Source organism: Eulemur rufifrons, chromosome 20, assembly GCF_041146395.1.
Source record: "Eulemur rufifrons isolate Redbay chromosome 20, OSU_ERuf_1, whole genome shotgun sequence".
NCBI classification, from domain to species: domain Eukaryota; kingdom Metazoa; phylum Chordata; class Mammalia; order Primates; family Lemuridae; genus Eulemur; species Eulemur rufifrons.
In genome coordinates, this window is record NC_091002.1 from 39707796 (window position 1) to 39734878 (window position 27083).

Genomic DNA, 27083 nt, shown 5'->3' on the forward strand with positions numbered 1-27083 from the left:
AGAAATGTTCTAGACCTACATTAGAGGGCACATTTGTCAAAATCTGTCGAACTACACACCTGCTCTCACAACAAGAGAGCAATAATGATGATACCTTCACATCTGATGCACCCATGTCCCACAGGACCCATAATCAATAGTGCCTTATTACCCACATGGTCACTCTTGGAATAAAAGTGCTACTGCCCTGCTCTTGCTGTCTTTGTTCTCTCAAGGCAATGAACTTGTATGTCCCAGGAAACAAACTTTTTCTTGGATTTGGTGCTGTCTGGCACCATTTTATGCTTTTTACTTCTTGTGGTAAGTTTTGTGGACTTTATTCTGTATCCACAGTATGTTGAACAGAGCGCTGCCCTAACCAGAATCATCCTAATACAATGTATCCTCGGCGAAACAGGCCAGTTACCAAGTTACATGGGAGATACTATGATTAGTTAAACCACCTTCCAGGGAGGCCAGGGAGGGACCAGAGAGACCCATGAGACAGATGTGGCAATAATCCAAGCAAAATATACTGGCCACTAGGCTTCGGGGGGGGCAGTGGAGGTAGCAAGAAGTAGTCGAATTTGCGATCTGTTTCCAAGGTTAAGCCTGACAGCTTTGCTGATGGGTCTGCTGTGAAGTGTAAGGCAAAGAGAGAAGCCAACAGCAATTCCAAAGTTGTTGGCCTCAACAGTGGAAAGACAGGGTTGTCATTTACTGAGACAGGGAAGACAGTGAGATACACTCACATCAATTTCCATACCTTGAAAAACACATCCCAAGACTCTGCTTAACAGGATCTATATTGGAGAATTTCCAGATCCCCAAGTTCCTTAGCTTTTGTCAGTGCTCACATGCGTGCATGAAATTTACAGATGCACAAATAGTCTCCTGCAGAGAGAATTCCTGTACAGCAAATCCTATTTTCCCATTGGCTTAAATATATCCTTCTGGAGGAAAAATAAATAGATCCGCAGAGTTAATACAGAGTTATACTTCAGAACATCTAAAAATTACTCGTTGGAGGCAGGGAAGAACAATTACAAAACAAATTAACTCAACTTGGAATAAATATTCCAACAACCCAGTTTATTGGATACATACATTAAAGGTTGACTACAAAAGCAATAATGTGGAATTAAATCCCACAAGTAAAATTCCTTAAGTTTTGACTTTTCATCATCCTTTCAGTTTCTTAAACCAGGCAAATCCCTACATATCAGGAGTGAGATATCTTAGAGAATCACAGAGACCAGAGTCTATAAATATTCATAACCCTCAGCCCTTTGTTCAAGCAAAATTGTATATTGAATCACAATATTTAAAAGAGAAAAAGTCTTGAATGTAAAAATCAGACAAAAAGGAGCTTCTCCGGGAGAAGCGGGATGAGGAGCTCTTTACAGGGTTTCTCTGTCCTCTCCCTCCCTTCTGCCCACCCTGGCCCCTAAGACCTCCCTGATTCGGGAATTCAGTGGCGGATGGTTAGATCGTCACCAATTCCCTAGCATTTTCCTGGCTCTTCAAATGTGAGGTTTGGAGCAGAGGCAGCAAAGGGTGAGACAGCATGTAGATATCGGAGCTGTTTCTAGAACCCCCAAAGCTCCCCAGGCAGCTGAGACTCTGCAGCAGGCTTTCTGTGGGAAAGGCTCTTTTAGCCTCAGCCGGCACTTGAAGCCAAAGGATGTCATCCCAGGGTTCCGCAGAGGCAAACAGAGGCCAGGTCCATGCCAGGTATTTTTAGTACAGCAAACAAAGATGTAGTAAAACAGCGGCACAATAAACAACACCCTGTTTACAAAACCCCAATGTTCTGCCTGCAGAGCTCCAGGAACCATTTGGGAAGCCAGAATATCCAAAGCTTCAGACCTGGCCAACACCAGCTCGACCTTCTTAGGACTAAGAAACTGTGATTCTGCAGAGGGTCCTAAAAGTCAGCTGGAGACAATCAGTGTCCATTGCTCAGAGAGGTGAAGTAGCTTTCCTGAAGACACACAGCTTTGAGAGATGGAGCCCTCTCTCCTCCTGGGTCTTGCTCCTGGTATGGAAGAGGCATGATGCCCTGTCTCCATGCCCCCACCCTCTTCATTTTTCTTCATGTAACTGCTCACCACCTGAAAGCAGATTTTGTAGCAGGGAAAACGATACTTAAACCAAATCTTAGAGAATGAAAACTTTTGCAGGGGCCTAAGGACAAAGTCTCCCATTGTCCAGCAGCCATTTGGCCACCTATTTGCCTATTGTACTTTTAAATCTGAGGGCAAATTTCTGCAGCAGTAGGAGACTTACAGATTTGCTTCTCTAACTCTACAGGAAATGCTCCATGTGTGCGTGTGCGTGTGCGTGTGCGTGTGCGTGTGTGTGTGTGTTCATGTGAGAAAGAGAGAGAGATTCATGAATATCACCAAAGTTGCAAATTTAAGAAGCTAATATAGTTTCCCTGGTAGTAACACTCTAAGTTCAGAACTTAATAGATGATAAGAAGAAAAAAAAAGGCATGACTCCAGATCTTACAGCATCAAAGGGATAATAAAGAATTTGAACAACTTTATAGCAATAACTTTGGTAACTCTGGAGAAACAGAGAAACTTTTTGAAAAACATACTCAACTATCAGAAAGAGAAATGGAAAACCTGAATATTTTAGCATCTATTAAAGAAACAGAATCAATTATTAAAAACAGTCCCACAAAAAGTCTCCAAGCCCTGCTGGCTTCAACAGTAATCCCACCCAACATGGAAGGCATAAATAATACCACCTTACACAAGCCCTTTCAGAGAAGAGAGAAAAAGTGAACTCTTCCAAATTCATTTCATGAGGCCAAGATAATCCTGTTACCTGGGTTATCCTGAAAAGACCATCAAAAGGAAAGAAAATAGAATAGAATGGTCGGGAATAGTGTCATGCAGAGTCACCTGGGACATTTCAACCCTGAGAAGCTCTGCTGAGAGTTACCTTTTCTTTCCCACCTCATGTCACTACGCAAAAGAATAATTGTAGTCACAATGACAGCCGCAAACACCACCATTTTCTGAGCATCTACTAAGTACCAAACATCTTACATGTAGTAACTCATTCAATGCCCACAACAACCTTTTCAGGGAGGTGCTATTATTACTCTCCCCCTCTTTCCGGGGGGGATTTATAAAAAGACATCAATTTAAGTCATGCATACAAAGCTGTGACCCAGGTAATTCAGTGCCAGTGTGGCGTTGCAGGTCACAAACTGCATAGTTTGTCTAAACAGGAGTTCTAATTTTTAAACACTTCTCTCTTAAACAATTAAAGGACTCTGAGTATAATGATTGCTAATCATTAATTAGCAAGTAATTAATTTCCAAGTAATTTTCATGTATTAACTAATTCTATTCTCACAACACCACTTTGGGGCAGGTATTTTAGCTCTATTTTACTGGGGGGACAACTGTGGCAGAGAGGGTAAGCCAGGTAACTTGCCTGCGGTTGCAGAGGCACAGACAGGATTTGAACCCAGACCGGCTGACTCCAGAGTTTGCATTTGTCAATTACCGCTGTGCATTTCTGCACAATCCATGGCTGCTCCTGTCAAATTCCTACATTCTCTTTTATCCTCCAGCATGCCTAAAATCGCTCACATTTCTGGGCCAAAAGAACCTCTCTCAAGCTCCCTGGCATGTTCCTGCCACCCTGCCCCACACTCTCCCGCAGAGCATGCTTGTAATAACTACCCCTTTCCCTCCCAATGCCCCATCCCAGGAGCCTCAACCTGCTAGTTCTGGCTCCTTTTCTCCAGAAAATAATCTACCTGGAAGGTCAAGTCCTTCCTCTTTTCATATGAAAGCAACAAAACCCACTGCCACCATAACACTAATAATAATCAACACCTAATGAACTTTGCTGTGTGCCAGACACTGCTCAGACTACCAAACCTGGGTTACCTCAATTTGATTGTCATTGTCACAACAACCCTATAAAGGTAGCTTCCATGATAATCTCCTTTTAACCGATACGGTAACTGAAGCACAGAATGATTAAGTAACCCCACTGCCGGCACAGAGATGAGAGTAGAAACCAGGCATGCTGCTCTTGGCATTATGTTTGTACATAAGTGGGGAGGAGCTAAGCAGGCTGTTCCCAGATGTCCAATCAGCATTGGGATAAATAGCAGTGAATGATTTTTTAGCATAAGTATTACCCATGCAATATTTGGGATATACTTATACTTTAAAAGGACTCTTGGCTGGGTGTGGTGGCTCACGCCTGTAATCCTAGCACTCTGGGAGGCCAAGGTGGGAGGATCGCTTGAGGTCAGGAGTTCGAGACCAGCCTGAGCAAGAGCAAGACCCCATCTCTACCAAAAATAGAAAAAAATAGCTGGGAGTGGTGACATGCACTTGTAGTTCCAGCTACTCAAGAGGCTGAGGAGGGAGGCTGAGGCAGGAGAATCGCTTGAGCCAGGGAGTCTGAGGTTCCAGTGAACTATGATGACACCACTGCAATCTACCTGGTAAAAACCTAGTGAAACCCTGTCTCAAAAGAATAAGAACTCTATTCATCTGAAATTCAAAGTGAACTGGGCATCCTGTATTTTATCTAGCAACCCTAGTTGGGCCGATATTACAAGGATGTGAGGAGGAAAAGCCCACATGTTTCCAAGGACCAGATGTGGGTCCTGAGGAGAGAAGTTTAGCTCAGGGCCAGTTTCCATCCTGCCCGAGAAGTCCGCTTCTAAGGGATGCAGGACCCCTCAAAAGAGTTCCCATGCGTGGGAAACCAGCGACTGCAGGCGACCAGCCAGAGAAAAATGTCTGTCCCAAGGGAAGGGCTGTGGAGTGTTTCCAGAAGGGGGGACCTCTTGTCCCCCAACCCCTACAATGCTCACAAGAGAAATGTCTGCTGTGAAGGGAAGCTGGGGGAGTGGCAGTCACACGCTCACCTGCTCTCTCGCCTCTCCTTGTCCCGGCTTCTCTCACGGTGGATGTCAGAAACCGTGCTCAAGACATGAGGAAGAAGAGGTGAAACCTTAAGGAGGAAGGCAGGGGACAAGGAGCCTCTGTCCCTCATCCTTCCCAGGTTCCAGCCTGGAGAGCACCCCAGAGGGGCGAGGAGAAGATTTCACTCCAAACCAAGTCCCACATTTCCATCGTCACCTGGAGCTGACCATTCTAATATCCGAATTGAGACCATGCTTGTGTATCTGAGTAACTGGAGGATTTTAATTACTTCTCAAGAGTGATAGAAAAAGGCACATGTCTGCAGGGGGATTTGTGCAAGGAATAGGAACAGAACTCCACCCCCTGAAAACACTTTAGAGCAATAACTGGAGAAAAAAATAAACATGACTTTTTAAAAATTGGTTTTATCAAGCTATAATTTACATATGATAAAATGCATCCATTGTAAGGGCGCAGTTAGTGGAGTTCTGACAAATATAGAAACCCATATAACCACCGCCCCAGTCAAGATACAGGCCGTTTCCATCTCCCCAGAAAGTTCCCCCATGCCCCTCTCAGGCGATCCCCGCATCCTTCTCTAAGACACGGCTGTGATTTCTGTCACCATAGATTTCTTCTGCCTGTTCTGGGACTTTGCATAACAGGACATGCTTTTGTGTCTGGCTGTTTTGCTCAGAAAAGTGTCTGTGAGACTCATCCATGGAGACGCGTGTACCCGTGGTCCGTCCTTTTGCGCTGCTGAGTCGTAACATTCTGTGGCAAATTCTTAGTACATTCTCCTGCCAATGGACATTCGGATTATTTCCAGTTTGGGGCTATTACAGATGCAGCTGTGATGAACATTTGAATGCATCTGCTTTGAGGGTGACATCCTGGGAGTCCTTTTGCATAATGTATCCATTCTATACATTATATAAATGGGAGGAAAGATGAGTTGTTAAATTCCGGTGGCAAGAGTTGCCTTTCAAAAGCTGAGTGGCAGGCCTGTATTCTCCCTCTCTGCTCTCTTCCCTCTCTCTACCTCTTCCCTCTCTTTTTCTCCATCCCCCTCTCTCCTCCCTCTCGGGTGCTCCTGCCAGGATGTCAACTTCAGTCCTTTGTGAAGGACCACTTTCCACCCAGATCAGCATGTGTCTGCTGGGTGGGTGACCCGAGAGAAATGGCAGGAGTAGGCCCACAGGGGGCTTTGGCAGTAAGTGGATCAAGAGTGTGGTTTATTACCTTGCTGGTTAGGGATTGGAGCAGAGCCAGGGTGACCCCAAATAGCTTCCCTGCCCTACTTGAGCTCCCTGTGGGCAAATAGATTCAGATTTGCCAGCTCGATGCCAGACATCTGGTAGGGAATTAATAGATGCTTGTGCCCCTCCTTCCCCCACTCCCTCCCCTACCAGGCTTTAGGGACAGCACTGACTTCCAGAGAGCACAAACCTCCCAGGGTGCACAGAGGCGGGACAGGGAGCGGAGGCCTGTAACGTGCTAAGTGGTGGACTCTCAAATCAAACAGGCCAGCGGGTCCCACCTCCAGGTCTTTGCACTCTTGGTTCCTGCCTGGCCCTCTTGGTGACCCCCTGCCCCGTCTCTGGCCCCTTGCTGTTCAGCACCACGTCAAAGGCCCCCTTCTTCGGGGGGCTCCTCTGATCCCACTGTTGATCGTGTCTGCTCCACATTGCCCGGCTTCATTCTTGTCACTTATCACCAGCTGCAGTTTATTTTTTGTTTGTTCGCTTATTATCTCTCTCCCGCTCTAAGACCCTGAGCTCCATGCAAACAGGGCCCGTGTCTATCTGTGTTTACCCCTATCTTCGGTGCCTCAATAGACATCTGTTAAATAAATGAATGAATGATATAAATCAGGCATTACACACTCAAATGCAGGAGACAATGAGTGAAGTGGGTTGGTATAAAAAAAATCACATCATTTTCTCAAGTCTGATTTGCACTTTTGACAATGCTGGAGGTGCAGAAAACCATTATTTTAGCAGGAGAAAAATGCCCCAACTCGATGATAACTTACAGCTGCCGCTGGGTGTCAGCGTCGTGGGGGCAACAGGGAGGGGTGGAGACTGCAGTGAAGTGGGGAGGCCAGAACCGCCCCCCACAACTGCTGCTCAGCTCCTCTGATTGTTGTGATGGGGAATGTGTGCCCCATGGTGCCAGATCTCCTTGTTTTTCAAGAGACATTTGAATTTGTGCTTTTATGTGAAATCTCACAGTTCTAAAAGATTTGCTCATTAAAGGGAAAGTGTGAGCCAAAAAAACAATTTACAGGTGGTAGCCAACCATATTGGTCTCCATAGTCACCAATTTATAACCTCACATCTAAGTGGTTTTAATTGGTGGAGTCATGGATGCCTTTAGTAATTAATCAAAAACTCAGAAAAATGTTTACACATATATAACACTGAATGTAATGTCAAGGTGTTGACAGATTAGTAGGGATCCTAAGATCCTGTATTAAAAAATATATATATCCCTTTGAAAATACCCATTTTACAGGTATGAAAACTGAGGTCTAGGGAGGAAGAATGGATTTCTCCAGGACCCCACAGAACAGAAGAGCAGATCTCACAGCCCCAGTCCTGGGTACCCTTCAAGTAGCAGAAACCTAGAGGGGAGTCTAGGTGGATCCATGGTTTTACTCCACCGGACAGCAGTGCTGTTCCACCTCTGCCTCTGGGACCCTGTTTTGCGAACTCAGACCAGCCACGTGGCCACGCTGAGGTTCAGTCTTCGTGTTTGCAAAATGGAGGCTTCCTTTGATCTCTCAAGGGCACATTAAGGTAACAGCGTGATATCACGTGACCCCAAGGCACTGTTCCTTTGAATTTTAACTTCTGGAGTTCAGAGGTTGGGAGCGGTGTCTGATCTTGCAGTCTCATTCTCTGGGTCAACTCGGGCTGAGCAGTTTGCTGCCTCACCACTTTGTTCTGCCCTGAGGCTCGCTTCAGGAGAGGGGAGTTTGTGGAGCAGCTCCAGGTGAAACTCACTCAGCTCCCAGCCTATCCCCTCTGCCTCCGGAAGCCCGACTCGGCTAAAACCTCTAGAAGTGGAGAACCAAGAGCAAGGCCTAACAGAGACCACAGCCAGAGAAGTCAGAAGCCACAAGCAAGAAGTCTGGTCCCTAAATATCATCTGACCCCCAAGGCCAGATTGTGGAAGAACTAGGATGGGGCTGGGGAGATGACTGACATGGTCAGCTGCAATCGAAGGGGAAAGAATGCCAAAAGAACCTTCTAGAGCTGAGCTGTCCACACACAGGAGCCCCAGGCCACGGGTGGCATTTAACTTTAAACTAAGTAAAATCAAATGAAATAGAAAGTTCCAGTTTCTCAGTGACACCGGCCACCTTGCAAGGGCTCAGCAGCCACAGATGACTAGCATCTACCATTTTGGACAGAACAGATATGGAACATTTCTATCATCACAGAAAGTTCTATGGGACAGCTGCTCCAGAGAATTCAGGCCCCAGGGCCAGGAAGCCTGGGCATAATGGTTTTGCTACTGAATTCTTGGGGCAAGTCACTGACATTCTGAGCCCGAGTGTGTTCATTTGCAAATTGGGAATAACGGTATTGGGATGTCTACGTCACAGAGGACCCCATTAGGATAAATTAGGATAAAAGCATTTTGAAATGTATACTTGACAGGGAAGTATCTTAGGGATGAGGTTATGAATAAATTTTAATTTCTTCATTACATGCTCTACTTTCCAAATTTCAACAACCAACAAAAATATTCTTAAAAGGAAGACATTCTCTGAATACAAAAATGATGCATGGCTAAAATTCTTGGGTTACACATTCTTTGAGAATTTTAGTAGATACTTAATTATTGTACTATAGACATTTGCGGCCAGCCTGATTTCCTCTCCCTTGTAGCTCACTTGAATTTTTTGCCTGGATATCTATAAGGTGTTTTGTTGAAATTTAAAGTCCATTGACATTACCATAGTATGTCTCTGTGTCAGTGAGCGTCTGTAAGTTTTTTCTGGGAAACAGTAAGCTCTTTCAATCCACATATGTTTTAGTTTTGTTTCAGAGAAATTTTCTTCTATTAAAGATTCTAATATTGTTTTGTTTTATTTTCTTCTTCAGGAACACAAATTATGCAGATGTTAAATTTCCTTTGTCTTCCATATCGATCTTTTTGCTCTTCCTTTCTGTCTCTTTTTGTCCACTTCATTTTGTTCAATCTTCTTTAGCCTGTATATCATGTCCCTGATTATGTTTTTAATATTCCCTCATTTTGCTATTTCTAATATAGCTTTGATAATAGAGCGGCTTTACTTTTCTCTTCCACTTACTTCCTGAGCACTGCTTTTTTTAAATCTACTTGTGCATGTCTCTTCTTTGACTTTTTTGTTTCTGATTTTGAGATTTGTTTTAGGAAGGTCATAATTTCTTTAATTTTTTCATATGTCACAGAGAAATATCTGTTCAATAGTATTTATTCTTTGTTTTTTATTTTTGTTCATTTTTGATTTCAGAATATTAAGGGGGTACAAATGGTTTAGGTTACATGATCATTTTTGTAATGCTTGGGTCCTGGCTATAGGTGTGCCTGTCACCCAAATAGTGTTCATAGTACCTATTCGGTTGGTTTCTTCCCTTCCCTTCTTCTTTCCTTTCCCCTGATTGCTTTCCACTGGGTTTTACTTTCCTCTGTGCACTTGTGTGCTCATTGGTTATTTCCAATTTAATAGTGAGTACATGTAGTGTTTGTTTTTCCATTCTTGCAATACTTCACTTAGGAGGATGGTCTCCAGTTCCATCCAGATTGTTGCAAAAGGTATTAATTCATCTTTTTATGGCTGAGTAATACTCCATAGTGTAGATATACCACCTTTTATTAATCCATTCATGAATTAACGGGCACTTGGGTTGATTCCATGTCTTTGCAATTGTGAATTGTGCTGCAATAAACATTCAAGTGCAGGTGTCTTTTTGGTAAAATGACGTCTTTTCCTTTGGGTAAATAGCCAGTAGTGGAATTGCTGGATCAAATGGTAGGACTTCTTTTAGTTCTTTGAGGAATCTCCATACTCTTGCATAGAGGTTGTACTAATTTGCAGTCCCACCAACAGTGTATCAGTATTCCTTTCTCTCTGCATCCACGCCAGCATCTATTGTTTTTGTACTTTTTAACAAAAGCCATTCTAATTGGTATAAGGTGACATCTCATTGTGGTTTTAATTTCCATTCCCCTGATGATTAGTGACGTTGAGCATTTTTTCGTATGTTTCTTGCCCATTTGTCTTTCTTCTGTTGAGAAGCATCTGTTCATGTCTTTTGCCCACTTTTTAATAGCGTTGTTTGTGCTTTTCTTGCTGATTTGCTTGAGTTCTTATAGATTCTGGTTATTAGCCCTTTATCAGATGTGTAGCTTGCAAATAATTTCTCCTGTTCTGTAGGTTGTCTATTTGCTCTTTTGATTGTGTCCTGAGCGGTGCAGAAGCCTTTTAATTTAATCAAACCCATTTATTTATTTTTGTTGTTGCCATGATTGCCACTGGGGTGTTTTTCATAAATGCTTTGCCTAGGCTGATATCTACAAGAGTTTTTCCTACATTTTCCTCTGGAATTCTTATGGTTTTCTGCCTTAGATCTAAGTCTTTTATCCATCTTGAATTAATTTTTGTGAGTGGCGAGAGGTGGGGTCCTATTTGATTCTTCTGCATGTGGCTATCCAATTTTCCCAGCACCATTCATTGAATAGGGCTTCTTTTCCCCAGTGTACATCGTTGTCTGCTTTGTCAAAGATCAGAGGTTTTATGTCCTTTTTATTTTATGTTCCTTTATTATTTCTCATACTACATTTTGGTAGGCCCCATGCTAGCTACTCATCAGAGAATTGGGGGCCATTCTTTTAAGATCAGTTCTTTGTTGGAGGGAAGTGTGGGGGAGGGGCTGGGACCCCAGGCGTTTAGGCACTGGCACTGCTGTCTCAGACTGTCTCTTGCCAACACTGCCCTGGCACGTGCCTTCTCTCTAAGCAGGCTGGAGACTCAAGAAGGTCGTGGTCTTTTTGGTGTCTATTTTAGCATTTATGTCTTTTTGACTAAGCAAGAGAGAAAACTAGAAGGTTTCCAGCCATATAGCCGATCACTGTCCACCGTCTCTCTTTCACCTGCCCCTCCAACATCCTGCTTCTTGCCAAGGGTCTTGGAGCCTCCTCAATCAGTTCCTCTGAACTCTGCACTGTCACATCCATCTCAGGGACTCTCCCTTCCTCCTTGTGCGAGCCCCAGGCTTTGCCAGTGTTAGGAAACACTCCTCGAGTTGGAAAATGCTCCTGGAGAACTCTGCGTCCTGCCCACGCTCTGCAGGAGCACGTGCCACTCTTGGTTTCCTTCTGTGGTTCGGTCAAGTCCCACTGCCATTGTCAGCTCTTCTGCATACACTGGGAGTGGGGTTGTGATCTTCCCTTCTTTCCCCAAACATGGCCTTTTCTTCTCTTTTTGTTGCCTTTTGGGGCTGTTTTCAGACTGCTTCAGAAAAGTGAATGGAACAGAAAAGTCTTTATTCTACCAACTCACACTAAGTGCCTTCCACCTAGCAATTGTGTCATCAGAGAGTACTGTGTTCCTTTTTGCATATCTGTATTTTCTAATCTTTCTGCAACAAACACGCACAATAGAAACAACATGGGCTTTGGAAACAAGCCTAAATTCAAGACCTAATTCTTCACATTCTAGCTGCTGGTCCTGAGCCAGTTAACTCTCCTCACTCTCGGTTTCCTTGCGTGCTGTAGACACATGATAATAGTACCTGCCTTAGAGAGGAATTTATGGAATATATAAGTTAACCACTGACCCAGTGATTAATACTTGGGGGATATTCGCTAAATATGAGCTATTATATTTTATTATGATTAATCATATATTAACATTATCACAATAATACAAGTTTAATTTCTTAAAGCTAGGCTTCAAAAATACTGTTTTGGTTTTCTTTTCCTTGTTTTTTAGAGACAGGATCTCACTCTGTCACCCAGGCTGGAGTGCAGTGGGACGATCATAGCTCACTGCAACCTTGAACCCCTAGACTCAAGCAATCCTCCTGCATTAACTTCCCAAGTAGCTGGGCCTACAGGCATGTGCCACCACGCTTGGCTAATTATTTTGCATTTTTATTTTTTTTTGTTTTAGAGACAGGGGGTGGGTCTCACTAGTTTGCTCAGGCTGGTCTTGAACTCCTGGCCTCCAGTAATCCTCCCACCTCAACCTCCCAAAGTGTTGGAATTACAGGTATAAGCCACCACACCCGGCAAAAATATTGTTCTTAAATCTTAAAACATGAGAGCCAGAATGAACCTGAGATCATTTAATCCAATGGTTCCCAACAGAGGGTGATTTTGTGCCACAAGGACATTTTTGATTGTCATGACTGCTGGCATCTAGTAAGTACAGGTCAAGGATGCTGCTTAACATCCTGCCGTGTCCACAGTCAAGAGTTCTTTGTTCCCATAGTCTCAATGTCAATAGTGCCAACGTTGAGAAACCCTGGCCTAATCTAATCCCTAGTACAATGGAGAAAACGGTTGCCCAGAGAAGGAAAGTGGCTTGCCTGAGGTCACACAGCAAGTCAGAGGTAGATTGTACGAGGTAAGGACTGGCTTTATCTCAGCTCATTGGGAAACCACTGTGCCCTGGGCTTTATCAGGCCGCAGGAGTTGGGAGCTGGGCTGGCACGAGTGCGAGGCACATGAGCGAACCTGACAGTGACCCCTCCTTTAGTCCTGCTCTCCAGGCCCCTCGCTGGGCTCACCGAGTCCTCGCCTTGGTTGGGAGCAAGGACAGGGTAGGGTTAGGGTGGTCGGTCACGGTCCCACCCCAGCCCCACTCATGCCGACCCAGCCCAGACACACTCTCCAGGCCCCGGTTTCCTTACAGGGAGCCTTGAAATCCCGGCTTCTTGGGCTTAGCCAATGCATTATCGCAGGGATTAAAGTCTGCAGAGGTGACGGGGAGGAGGAGAAAATGCCCTGTCAGGTGGTTAATTTTTGAGCTAGGGAATGATTTCCAGGCAGACACAAGGCAACTTTTCTCCCACTGCCCCCAAGCTTGCCCCCTTCGTTCGGGAAAGGAAAGAACGAGAAATGGTCTGTTCTCCAGGGCCCGGGGCAGGGGCTTTCAGGACACCGTCTGTACCACCACTGTCCTCTTGCCCCTGCCCCAGTTCCCTGCTGGGCAGCAGCTGGCATTCTGTCAGGCACTGGCTGTGACCAAGCTCTTGGCAGGTAGCGGTCGCTCCGCCCCGGGCAGAGAGCTGGCTGGCCAGCCCTTTGGGGGGCAGGACTGGGCCCAGCTGCCCACGGGGGTGCCCCGTTGCTGCCTGCGAGGGGCCTGCTCCCCAAGAGCAGGCAAGGCTGGAGCTGTGAAGCTCTCAACTTGGAACTCTAGCAAAGCAGAAGCGAAGCCTTAGAACTCACCACGTCTCCTCACTGTGCCCAGCCTGGGGCTGGAACCTGCAGAGCCACGCAGGGTCTGAAGCGTCACAGCTCAGGCCCTCACAACGGGTGTGTGTGATCTCGGCCAAGTCACTTCACCACTCTGAGCCTCACTTTGCTCATGGATAGCACGGGAACAATGGCATTGTGGAATCGCCGCACTAGGACAACTGCTGGAAGACAGTCAGCCCCAAGAAGCAGGAGCTGTCAGGATCAGCAGGAAGAGCAGCGGACAGGGAGCTGGGAGATGGGGGCTGAGGTCTGGACCCAGTGCCAGGAAGCAGAAGGGCCTATGGATTCGGAGCTTGGCATCCTGCGCCAGAGTGCCCGGGTTCGAATCCTGCCTCTACTGCTTCCTAGAGCAAAGGACTTAACTCCGTTCCTCAGTTTCCTCATCTGTAAAATGGGGACGATGATAATAAAGATGATAAGAATTTCAACCTCATAGAGTTATTGTTGGGAGGATTAAATAAGTTCACATAAGTAAACTTATGACACAGAGTAAGCTATGTATATATGTTATTATTATAATATATTATCTACTACTCATGGGTTCTGTTACTTTGAGCACATTTCTTGTCCTTTTACATTAGAAGTTTCATCTCAATGATCCATAAGCCTTCAGCTGTGCCATTTGGGGATGAGGGTAATGATTGCAGGTACCACACAGACATGGACCCCAAAGGGAGAGGAGTTTGGAGCACACGCATGGCTGGCCCGGGGAAAGGGCCCAGCCTGGCAGGAAGGGAGAAAACCCAAGAGAAACTCTCTCTGCCCAGGCCAGGCATCACCTCATCTCCCCAGCCCTTTCCCGGAGGGGAGAGTGTTAGACCCCTGGACTCATTAGTAGATGTCGTGACAAGTTCAAGTTCTCGGAGCCACTCATTAAAAGTGTTCCTGGGGCGGCTCACACCCTGCGGCTGCCCAGGCCTCACTGAACATTCACGAGCCAGGCAGGGGGTGGGATGTGGGCAGCAGCACTGGGCACGGGAGCCCCAGGGCCTCCCCCAGCCCGAGGAGGACAGACACGTGGTTTTGGGGAAAGAAGCTGACTCACCGTGTGACCTTGGGCAGATCCTTCCTCTGTGGGCCTCAATCTCTCCATCTGTCCAGGGGGTTCCTTCAGCTCCCAGCATGGAATGGGAGCAGGGGTGCCTCTGAAGCCCCCTTCTGGGCTCTTTCACCTCCGCCTTCTCCCGACAGCCCCTCCCTCACCTTTGCAGGCTGGTGCCAACAGGAGACTTTTCTCTGCTAGAAGTGACCCTGCCTGGAGGCACTGGCGTGGGATGTGCCAGGGGACCAGGAGTCAGTGTCCTGGGAAGGGCTGCTGTGAGGACCAAGGAAGATCACGTACTGTTTCTTGTACACCCGCCATGTTCCTACCTCAGGACCTTTGCACTTGCTGTTTTCGCTACCTGGAATGTTCTTCCTTTACAGACGCTTGGGGCTTGCTCTTTCACCTCCTTCAGGTCTTTGTTCAAGTGTCCCATGGTTATGTTCTCCCTTGCCCCCTTCCTGATGACACCTTCCTGACTCTGAAATGGCACCCCCCCCCATCCCCTCCTTCCTGCCCCTCTGCTCTGGTTTTGTTCTCCATGGCACTTATCCTCATGTGACAGACTACAGATCTTACTTATTTAGCCTGCTGTTTTTTAGGTTTTTCTGTTTTATGTCTCCCCCTCTAGAATGTCAGCTCCACAAGTGTAAGGACTTGTAACTGTTGGGTCCACTGCCACGTCCCCTGGAATAGTAGCTGGTGCCTAGTAAGTGCTCAATTAATACTTTTGTATTGGCTATATTAGTCACTTGTGGAGAGTGCCCGGCACACATGGAACCCTGAGGAAATATCCGTTTTGATTCCACATCCATTCAGGACATGTTTATTAAGCACCTCGTGTGTGCCAGGTATGGGGGTACACTGGTGGGCAAGAGGGACCAGGTCCTACTTGCACTTACTATTTGCAGGGTACTTGACTGTTTGCAAAGCCTTTGGTTTCCCTGGCTCCTGGCCACGGCCCCATGAGATAGGTGGGCCATGGGACAGACAAGGGACGTGCCTTGCTTCTTCTCATAGAGCAAGTTCTCGGCCAAACCCGGATCCGCTCTGGGTCATCCAAGCCCACGTCCTGTGCTCCCACTGCTTCTTGGGCGCTGGGGCGTGACCCCCTTGACACTTCCAATTCTCTGCTACTTACTGTCATCCCGCCTCCACCCTGGCCACCCTGCCCCAGGCACCCCGGTGGTGGCACCACTGCAGAAATAGGGGAAGCTGGCCGTGCCCCTGGCTCGGCCTGTGGCACTTCCAAGCCCCCTGTGACAAGGAGCCTCCGCTGTCTGCAGCTCTCACTTCTCACACCCCTGGGGCTCTGGGATTCTGGCCAAGGATAAGAATGACAAGGGAACCCTCGCTGAGGTTTTCTCTGAGGAAGCATTATCTCATTTAATCCTCCCAGCAGTCCCCGGGAGATGAGCTTTGTTCCATTTTACAGGGGACAAAATGGAGGCTCAGAGAACCCAAGAATCCACACAGTGGAGACAGGGAGGAGGCCGAGAGGACTCAGGAACAAGCCTCACCCCCCACCAAGCACTTCCAGACCCCAGATCCACAGCTCATGTTAGTGCAAACAGCAATACTACTGCTGACAATGATCATCGCAAACCGGCGCCTGTCACGTGCCGGGTGTACCCCAAGTACTCTGGGTGTATGAACCAATCTTCACAGCATTCTTATGGGGTAGGTACTACCAGTGTTCTCCTTTTACAGAGGAGGGAACTGAGGCACAGAAAGGCTAAGTAACTTGCCCCAGGTCACACAGCCAGGGAGCAGGAGAGTAAGCCTGCCAACCAGGAAGCCGGCGCTAGGGTTCACGATCTCACGGTGCTGTCCCTCCCCACCCCCACCCCACAGAAAGTCATTCTGGGGACACACCAGCCCGGGCGAGGCAGGCCCGCTTTGCAGAGTAGGCAAGCCAAGGTCTGGGGGTCCAGGCTCCACAGCAAGAAAAATGACAGGAGCAGGAAACGGAGTCGGTGTTCCAGATTGATGGCCGGTTTGTGGGGTGAGACGGTCCCCTCAGAACAGGCCTCAGCTCCCCCCACAGCTCCCCAGCAGGAGGCGGGAGCCGGGCGGCTGGCAGGGCTCCCCCAGGCCTGGACGGCCCGTGGTCCCAGGCACCGGCAGAGCAGGACTCGCTTCCCAGTACGCCACCTACACCTCTCTTTCTGGGCTCGGCCACCATGACTTTCGCTGCTTGGTTCCGGCCCTTTCCAGAGAAGGCCGAGGGGGCTACAGGGGGCAGGAAAGTGTTAAAAGAAGCAAGAAGAATTTTCCTTTACTCTGCCCCTCATCCTCAGGCCCCCAGAACCAGCCTTCAGCTTGTCCAGAGAGAGAGAGGTGCAGGAGGCATGGGAAGGTGAGGGGACAAGGGGACGAACAAGGGCTTCCACTGTCATTTCCCCAGGGGACCGGCAGCTCCATCCAGCTCTGAGAGGGCCTGGGGGCCAGGAGAGCTTTCGTCACACCTGGAGCGCCTGGCCAGGCTGCGTGCCCCCAGGCAGGCATTCCCCTCTCTGGGCCTCAGTTTCCTTATCAGCAAAAGGGGACCCTTTTGCTGAGAAGCGCTGTCGGGAGATCAAAGGAACTAATGCATTTAAGGCAGGGATTCTCGACCTTGGCACCACTGGCAGTTGGGGCCTGAGAATTCTTTGCTGTGGGGGTCCCACAACATCCCTGGCCCCTAGCTGCCAGTAGCACCCACCCCAGTTGTAACAATCCAATTGCCTCTAGACTCTGCCAAATGCCGCCTGGGAGCAAATGTGCTTGAGAACCACTGACGTAAAGCATTTCCTTAGAGCTCGAGACACAGCGGGTGCTCTGTCCATGAAGGTGGTCAAATTTTCTTGAGCTCTTTACAAGCATCAGCTGTTACTATCATACCCATTTTACAGATGAAACTGAGGCACAAAGAGGTCAAGAAACTGGCCCAAGATCACACAGTTAGTTAAAAAGCCAAGATGTGAACCCAAGCAGCCGAGCCCAAGCTCTTACTCACCCTACTTGACCCGACTAACTACTATGTTAGTTCTTCTCTCCATAACATCCGACCTTCAGAGAACTCTCTGAGACTTCCAAACTCCTGCTCCAGGGTCTGAATGACATGTCTCTCCTCTGGGAAGCCTTCCTTGATGTCCTCTGCTCCGTCCAACACAATTGCTCCCTTCCCCTTGGCCTCCACTGAACCCAGGTCTCAACAGGGCGGACCTGGGCTCAAATGCTAGCCCCACTATGCGTTTGTTGGCTCTGAGATGCTAGGCAAGTGGCTTCGGCTCTCGGAGTCTTGACCTCCTCATCTGAAAAATGGGTCCTCACCCCTGGGTCAGACAGCGTGGCTGAGAACACAGACTCCGGAGCCAGAATGCGGAGGTTTGAATCTCACCTCAGCCGCTTCCCAGCTGTGGGAGCTTCGGAAAGTGACTGAACCACTCTGTGCCTTGATTTCTTCATCTGCACACCTGCCCCACGAGCCGCCGTGAGTACAAATGAGCTAACGAGCACATCCTGAGCACCTAGAACGATGCCCGGCACCTGGCAGGTGCTAGAGAGGCATTAGCTCTGGCCCTTATGAGGTCTCTTGGGGGACAGAGAAGAGAGCATGAATAAGGCATGTGGCCCAGGACATCAACAAGCTTGAGTTCACTTCCTGCAGCCTCCCGGGGACCAGCACTTTCCCGTGGGGATGCTTAATACGGTTGAAATCAAATCCTCTCTCAGCCCAGACTGCTGATGAGGTCCCCCAAAGGGAAGTAGAGCAAAACTGGGGGGAGGGGACCCCCCAGGCTGGCTGGCAGGGTAGGGGTATGGGGCCTCCCTGGCCTTCTCTGATGTCTTTTTCTGGCTGGGGCTCGCTGCTCTGTTCCATGTATGGGCGCCCCCCTCCCCCAACCACAGGCACACGTCCACTGGCCACCCCTCCTCATGTGAATTTCAGGGACAAGTAGACAGAGAGCCTGGTGTCCCTATTTTGCACATAACAGGCACAGCAGCGATCCTTTATTGAGCACCTACCATGTGTCAGGCGCTTTCAAGTCTTCCCAGTAGGTGAGTTTCATTATGCCCACTTTGCAGAGAGGAAATTGAGGCTTGGGGAGGGAAACGACTTGCCAGGAGGCTGTGTGACTTTGTGTGGCTCTTCCCCAAGGCCCTGGTGCATCTCAGCTGGAGAGGGCAGTTCGGGCACATGCGTGTGACTTGTTCCAGGGCCCGGCCAGGTCTGGCCCCAGCTAGGGTGCTGACTGTGTGTCTTCAAGGTCTGGGGGTGTCAGAAAATCCTGCTCATCAGTGCAGAGGGCACTGTCCTGTTGAGTTGGGTCAGGAAACACGATCTTGCACCCCACCGCACCACCAGGAATCACGCAGGCCTGTTTACACACCTGGTGGGAGCTCCGGGGAAAGTGGAAAGTTGGCCCGGCCTCAGAGGAACTGCTCTGAGGCCAGCGGGTCTGCACGCCGCTTGGGGGACGGGGCAACAGGTCAAACCTGGTGGGGAAAGCATGTAGGGGACACAGATGAGGGATCTGGGACCACCTGGATGGAAGATGCTGGCAAAATCCCTCCATATCCCCTCTGGGCCTCAGTCTTCGCAGCTCAAAAAAGAAAAGGCTGGAAATACTGATTCGTGCTCAAACATTCCACAAATCGGGAAGCAGCCGGGGCTTTAGAAAGTATGCGTGTTCTAAAATCAGAACGTGGGTTCAAATCCAAATTTATTTATTCTATGCTTGCTTACTGAGCACCTACTATGTGCCAGACACTGGTCTGAGGTCTGGGGCTGCTGCAGGAAACGTAAAAGACGTGGTCCCTGCCCTTGGGCTGCTCATAGCCTAGTGGGAGAGGCAGACGCTGAACAAAGGAATGGTACTTTCAGAGCAGGATGCATGGCACGAAGGAAATGAAACAGGAAGCTGTTTTAGAGAGTGATTTTAGGGGTGAGGAGGGCAAGTGTGCTTAAGAAGGGGTCATCAAGAAGGACTCCTAGGAGGAAACAACATTGGCGCTAAGACCTAAATGACCACAAGGACCCAGAAATGGAAGATCAGGTGCAAGAGGGTTCCAGGGGAACAGCAAGTGCAAAGGCCCTGAGACAGGAGCAAGCCTGGCAGGTCTGAAGATACAAAAGAAGGCCTGTGAGGCTGGAGCATAGAGAAAGGAGGAAAGTACGGGAGATCACAATAATCGTGTTTTCTAGTTTCTGCCAAGAAAGAAGTAAGGATAGCTCCGTTTTCTCAGATGGGGAAACAGGTTCAGAGACGTGAAGACTTTCTGAATCACACAGCTCTTTCAGGCAGAGGCCAGAGATGAGCTCATATCCATTTAAGTCCAAAGCTTGGACCTTTTTTACCAAACCAGGCTTTGCATCCAGGGAACAAGAGGCCCCTGGGATGGGACACATCTATGAATGACGGGCAATCAATACGTTGGCAGACATGAGGCTGAACTTCCCAAACCCCTCCTGGGAGAACCTGGTGGGGTGGTTCTGCCATGTGTTCATTTTCTATCGTTGCTGTAACAAATTGCCCCAAATGCAATGGCTTTTAACAACACAAATGTATTCCTTTACAGTTTTGGAGGTCAGAAGTCTGAAATCACTTTCACTGGGCTAACGTCAAGGTGGCTGGACTGGTTCCTCCCGGAAGCTCCGGAAGAGAATCCGTTCCTTGCCTTTCCCAGCTTCCGGGGCCTCCTGCATTCCTTGGCTCATGGCCGCATATCCCATTGCTTTTTCTCCCTCTGCTCCCGTCATCAAATGACCTTCTGACTCTGACTCCTCCTGCACCTCGATTATAAGGAGCCTTGCGATGACACTGGGTCCACCCGGATAACGCACCTTACTCCTCCCATCTCAAGCCCCTTTGCCTGATCACGTCCACAAAGCCCCTCTTCCCACACAAGGTAACATGCACAGACTCAGGGGATTAGGACACTGGACATCTCTGGTGCGTCACTGTTCAGCTGACCACATGCTTCCTTTGCTTAACAGCCCACCAAGCACCACGGTGGGAAGAAGGCCATCTGGTACAGATGAGGAAACTGAGGCACTGGGGCTGGCAGCCAGCCTCACGGGTCCCCAGACAAGGCACTGATCCAAGCTACAAGTCCAATATTTCTTGAGGCATAAAAGGTCAATTCCAGAAGACTTTGGATCAAACCCTGAGGTTACTGCCTTCTAATTCTTTTTTCCTTCACATCACTTCCAAAACAAAGTCTCAGTTTGGTACTGGCTTGTCTTTAATGCCTCACTTAAAGATTTCCCTCCCTTCGTAACAAAGAGAGGGCAGGTCTTGGGCCCTGGGCTTCAAGCAGGTAGCAGTGCACAGTCAGAATTAACCATTAAATATTTATTTATTACTGGTTTTCTTTTATTAATCATTCATGATCCTGGTTTTCCATACATGGCACCAACATAAAATCTCCTTTTCAGTCATTGTATTTAAGCTTTTTACAAAGCGGGGGGAGGGCAGTAAGGCATTAATGTAAAAAAAATTAGGTAAATAATAGGAATGTAGGCCGGGCGCGGTGGCTCACGCCTGTAATCCTAGCACTCTGGGAAGCCAAGGCGGGTGGATCGCTCAAGGTCAGGAGTTCGAGAACACCCTGAGCAAGAGCGAGACCCCGTCTCTACTAAAAATAGAAAGAAATTATATGGACAACTAAAAATATATATATAGAAAAATTAGCCGGGCATGGTGGTGCATGCCTGTAGTCCCAGCTACTCGGGAGGCTGAGGCAGGAGGATCGCTTGAGCCCAGGAGTTTGAGGTTGCTGTGAGCTAGGCTGACGCCACGGCACTCACTCTAGCCTGGGCAACAAAGTGAGACTCTGTCTCAAAAAAAAAATAATAATAATAATAGGAATGTAATTAAGTAAATAATACTGAATGGTGAGCGGATCTGGCAAAAAATTAAGGGGGTGGTGTCTGGATGATGGAAATCAAACCAGATGCCACTCCAGTTTGGGGTGCGCGTGAGCAAATTCCCTGCCTGAGCTCTCTGAGGTTCAATGCGATGTTAAAAGCACCAGGCAATGTCTAGCCAGAGAAAGTGCTCAACCCGTGGAGCTTGACTCGCAGGTGTTTTCTGAGAGATTTTGTTAGGGAAAGACTCTCCGAATGCTGGCCTACCCTCTTCCAAAATCCAAGACCAAGAGAGAGGGAAGAGTGACCAAAGTAATAATTAGTAGCTGTGTGACCTTCGGAACATTACTTAACTTCTCTGTGCCTCACTTGCCACATCTGTAAAAAATGGGAATGATCATTGTTGGTACTTCTTAAGGCCAGTGTGAAGAGTAAATTAGCTACAATGTAAATAGCATATAAAAAAGCATTTGGCAAATGTGGGGGGAAATGTGTGGCTACTGCTGTAAACTCCCGCTATGTACTGGATGCTGTACCGGACTTTTGTATCTTCTCTTAATTTTCATAACAGCCCTTTTGGAGGGTGTGAGTCTCCCCACATCAGGAATGAGGAAACTGAGGCTCAGAAATTCAAAGTCTGCAACCCAGGGTCCCCTCTTTTATGATTTCAAAGCCAAGACCCAAACCTGGGTGTGCCCAGTTCTAAGCCCTGTACTCTTTCCATCATTTAGCTTCTCTGAGCCTCAGTTTTCTCATCTGCAAAATGGGAGAGCTAAAATATACCTTGGGCATTGAATAAAAAAGCATGAATTTATAGTGCAGGCATAATGTGTTATTTCCTTGAGCCCAAATATAACCAGGAAGGAATATGGTATTATGGCCATATTCTAAGTGAAGAAACCGAGGCCCAGAGAAGTAAAATGACTTGTCCAAAGTCACAGAGCAAGTATGTGGAATGAGAATCCAGTTCTGATGCCAAAGCCTCCAAACTGGGAAAGAAAGGACCGTTTCCCTGGTCACCCACCTGCCCATGATTAGGCAAAGGCAAGAAAGTGGGCCTCTGACCTTACAGGTATCCTATCATCTCCTGAAAAGATTACCACCCCAGAATAAGTCTGCGGCTAGCCCATGTGACACCTTTGCGCAACTTAGAAAAAGAGGCCCTTCTTCAAGTGGATCCAGCCCTGCACCAGGGTGCACAGCTCGGCATGTGGAATTCAGTCTGGTTCAGCCTCACTTGCCTCCTCAAGACCCCTTGTGCAGTGCACAGCCTGCACAACCCTCTGTAGCAGCCCTGCCTAGAATATCCCCAAGCTCTTCCTCCTCAAAGCATCTTTAGAACCACCCGTGAGCACCCACTGTTAAGAACTCATCTTGGCCAGATTGTCAGTACAGCTTAATTTGCTCTGGCAGGTACAAGATGGGAAAGGGGGCAAGACTTCTCTGCAGACATATAGGGCTAGTGCTTCTTTGCAAAGCACCGTATTACCATATGGTTATATGGTACCGTCCCATCTGTACCCACTGGCTTCTTGGAAAACTTTGAGGTGGTCCCTTGGACAGCACCCTGTCTTCCTGAGCCTCTGGCACTCTTCACAGCAAGGGCCAGGATCCCCGGTGGCACTGGGAATGGCAGCCACTGCATTCCAGAGCGGCAGCCCACTCCTTTTCATCCCTGCTGACAGCGTTCCTGAGCCAGGGGACATAATGTAAGAATTGTTCCTCCCGGATCCGCTCCGTGGATTGACTGCAGCCTCCCCGCAGACCAGCTCACCAGTCACCAGATGCATGAGGACCAACCCTCTCAACCACCCAGACTCCCAGGACATCAGAGCAGCAGCGGCCTGGGGATGGCATCAGGCTGGAAAACCAGGCCCCAACCAGGGGCTGTCCCTCTCCCAACCACCCAGCAAATGGCACATGACCAAGCATCTCCGACTTCTTTCCCGACCCGGTATCTGCAACTTCACAAAAGGTTTTAGGAACCCATAGGTGCGATGTGACCTGCATTGGTGGCTCCAGAATTTTCACATGGAAGAGGCTTAGACGTGGCAATCTGATGTCGGGGATGGGGGTGGACGCTGAGGGCATCTGCCTTGAAGCCACATTTGCATAGCAAGCCTGTTTTTAGGTTACACCGCCAGCCTTTGTCTGGGGAGGCTGTCACGGGGAGGGACTGGTTAAGATTACAAGAATTGTCTTGAAGCTCTGTGTGCATAGCAAACCCACTGTGTTTGCTTTAAATGTATGTCACAGATCAGCAAAACTCGCAATGTTTTCTAAGGATACATTTTATTCATATTGTACATTAGATTGAGAAACATGTCAATTCTTAATATCAGAGAATATAATAATGATAATTATATGAATATTGCTGTATGGGGGAAGGGGCTTCGGGCATGCGGACAGAGATCGTGACGGAGGCTAAGGTCCTCCAAGCAGCTAGATCTGCCTCCTGGGAGGAGGCCCTGGTTTATCAGCCACTCAAAAAGGCAGTGACATCTAGAGCCACACAAAGAGTCCCCACAAGGGAACTGTAGGGAACAAGGAGTGGTTTTACGGAATTATAACTAAGGAGAGCATGCCGGGCACAGCCATTAGCAGTATAGACTCTGCATTCTGGCTTTGTACCTGCTGTGTGACCTTGGGCAAGTCACCTAACCTTGCTGAGTTTCCATGTCCTCCCCTGTCAAATAGGGATGCAAACAGCAGCTGCCTCCCTGGTCTTTGTGGACACTATATGGGCAACTCCTGCCAAGCTCTTAGCACGGTGCCTCCCCCAGAGAAAGAGCTAAGCAGGCAACAGGACACTTTCCTCATCAGGCTTGGCGCCATCGCAGGGGGGTGTATGACAGGGGCACTCACCGTTATCTCTCCCTTCCGTCCACACAGCTGAGCACACTGGGGGACAGACGGAAGACAATTCCCTGTGAAGCTGATGAAACTTAAACTTCAGAGCCTCTCCCAAGCCCTGTGTTGGAGTTTAGATTTGTAAACCTGTGTCTTTTTCTTAAAGAGACCCCCTCAAATAGGCCCTATAACGCTTGGATCTGCTCCTGGGTCCATGCCCTTGCTAGATGGCAGAACAGCGAGAATCTATCAGAACCCCTGCTGCAGATAGAGACCCTGTGTGTTTCATCTCTTCTTCCCTGGAGCTCTGCCTGGGGCCTCCGAGACAACAGTCAATCAGCCAAGGCTGATTCACCCATCCTTCCACCACCTGTGTTTCCCAAAGCCTTGCTCAACCCCTCTCCCAATCCCAAAAGCTAGCGCAGTGATGGCTCCATTTTACAGAGAAGAAAATTGAGACCCAAAGAAGAAAGGAGGTTGGTCCAAGGTCTGCAGGTCATCAAGTGGCCCGGGATGGGCTGGTGTTTGAAGAGGTGACCTACCTCTTATTCCATCATTTATTGTTTTTTCCCTTCCATGTCAAGAAAGTCTGATCACTTAGATAATTCCACACTAAAGAACTTGCTGTGTATTAGCTCTGAGTCTCCTTGGAACCATCTGATAACACCTTCCTACCCCGTGTGCCCAGGGATGGCTCCTTCCTCCAGGCAGCTCCCCCTGGTCTCAGCCGATGGGTGCTGGGTGACACACCACTAAATTACACCTTCTTTTCACTTTTACTTAAGTGAACCGTTGAATATCTCAGTGAGGAATAGGGAAGCAACTTCCTGGAGGTAGCCTTGTCTCACAAGCCTAGCGCTTGCTCATGATGCCATGGGTGGGCTGGGCACAGGTGAGGGACCCATGGGGAACTGTTGGGCCATCTCCCTCCAGCCCCCACTGGTGTTGATTTTCCTCCTCAACCTGCAGCCTTTGATCTCATGGGGATCACTTTTTTCAGGAGTCTGGAAACAGCTCGGGCACTGGATTCTGAAAAGACCAGGATTGGATTCCCTCAGTCACTTGCTGTGTGCCTCTGAGCAAGTCACTTCCTCTCTCTGAGCATCGGTTTTCTCCTGTGGAAAATGGGGTGAATAATTCTCCCCCTCTGAGGGGCATTGAAAGGATTAAATAAGGTGGATAATGCATAAAAGGCAGAAAGCCCTGCCCTAGTATGCACTCTCTGAATCTTGGCTGTCCCCATCATGCAAGGGCCTGGTGCAGAAAAAGACCAGCCAGTGCTTATTTGGCACTTACTGTCTACGAGGCTTAGTTCTAGGAGATTTACATATAATGCCTCATTTATATTCACCACTACACTGTGGGTTGGCACTATCCTTACCCCCAATTTTACATATGAGTAAACCGAAGTTCAGAGAGGTTAAGGGACTTGCCCCAGGTCACACAGTTTAGCACTCATTATGTGTTCATTGTGACTGTCCAGCGAAATGTGCAACACAGCACCAAGCACCTAGTTAGAGCTCAGAAGAGAAATCATTGCCACTTAAGCGAGAAGATCCAGGCTGGGTGAGACTCGGGCTCCAAGGAGCAGCGGGGAGTGGGGAGAGGACTAGGGGCGTTCACAGCCGTCGGAAGCAGGTACAAGGGGAGAGGGAGAGGAGGGTCCCGGGAAGCCTGTCCAGACTGGGACCCCAGCGGCTGGGGAGGAGAGGGTCCCGCCGGGGGCGGGCTGGGGCGTTACCTTGGGCGGGAGGAAGAAGACCACCGGCAGCAGCGCGAGCGGCGTGAGCAGCAGCACCAGCAGCCGCCGCGCGCTCCACACCTTCTTGGCCGCTGCCGCCAGCGCCGCCATCAGCGCGATCGCCCGGCCGAGCCGGCCCCGGGGACTGCCCCGCCTGGCCCGGCGCGCGCTTAAAGCCGGGGGGAGGGTCCGGGGAGGCGACTGCGCTCGGAACCCGCCCTCCGCCTGCTCCTCCCGAGGACAGGGGTGGTGCCTGCGCCCCTGGGACCGGGGAGAGAGGCCCGGGAAAGTTGGGAAAAGTTGGCCGCACGAACTAGGGAAGCGGGACCCCAGCCCGGGAAGGACAGCGTGGCCTTGGGGTTAAGCCTGGCGCCTTCCCAGATACGTGGACGGGGGCGACCGGCTTAACCTCTCCTGCCACTGTTTACCCGCCTGCCCAGAGGCTGATAACGAATGACAATGTGAGTATTAAGGCACTTGCTAGTGTTACCTGGGTTCAAATCCTGCAGCGCTATCTGCGTGGCCTTGAGCAACAGCCTCTGAGCCTGAAAGTGGAGTGACGACGAGAGTCTACCAGACATGAGGTTCCTGGGGTGTTTAGGGGAGATGACGCATGTGCCTGCCAGAGCGAGGCCCACTGGGAGCCGCTATTGCTGTTGATGGGGTCATTCTTATTTCTCCTAAGGTGCGCGAGTCACCTGTGGGCTGGAGAGCAGAGGAGCCTCATCGTGCCTTCTGGATAAACGTGCAGGGCTGCAGGGGTGGGGTTGCATGCTTAGTTTTTTAAGAAATTGTCAAACTGTTTTCCAAAGTGGTTGTACCATTTTACAATGCCATCAGCAACGTATAAATAATCCAGTTTCTCCACATCCTTGCCAGCATTTGGTGTTGTCACTCTTTTGTATTTTAACCATTCTGAGAGGGGTGTAGTGATATCTCATTGTATAATTTATATCTATAATATAATTAATTTATATTTCCCTAATGCTTAGTGATACTAAACATTTTTTCATGTGCTAATTTGCCGTCCGTGTATCCTTTTTGGTGATATCTCTTCCTATCATTTGCCCATTTTCTAATTGGATTATTTGGCTTTTTGCTGTTGAGCAGTGAAAATTCTTTATTAGTCCTTTGACAGATGCGTTGTTTGCAAATATTTCTCCCAGTCAGTAGCTTTTCACCCTCTTAACAGTCTTTCACTGAGCAAACATTTTTAATTTT

The 27083-nt window shown here is 48.6% G+C and overlaps 1 protein-coding gene across 1 annotated transcript in view; it reads right to left on the reverse strand.

Moving 5' to 3' along the window:
- Nucleotides 1-25981, reverse strand: part of SLC13A3 (solute carrier family 13 member 3) — a 64813-nt gene extending 38832 nt beyond the window's left edge. Inside the window, exon 1 of the mRNA XM_069496615.1 lies at nucleotides 25863-25981. Coding sequence (XP_069352716.1) covers nucleotides 25863-25973 — 111 coding nt within the window. The 5' untranslated portion in view covers nucleotides 25974-25981. The remainder of the gene's footprint in view (nucleotides 1-25862) is intronic.
- Nucleotides 25982-27083: the final 1102 nt, after the last annotated feature.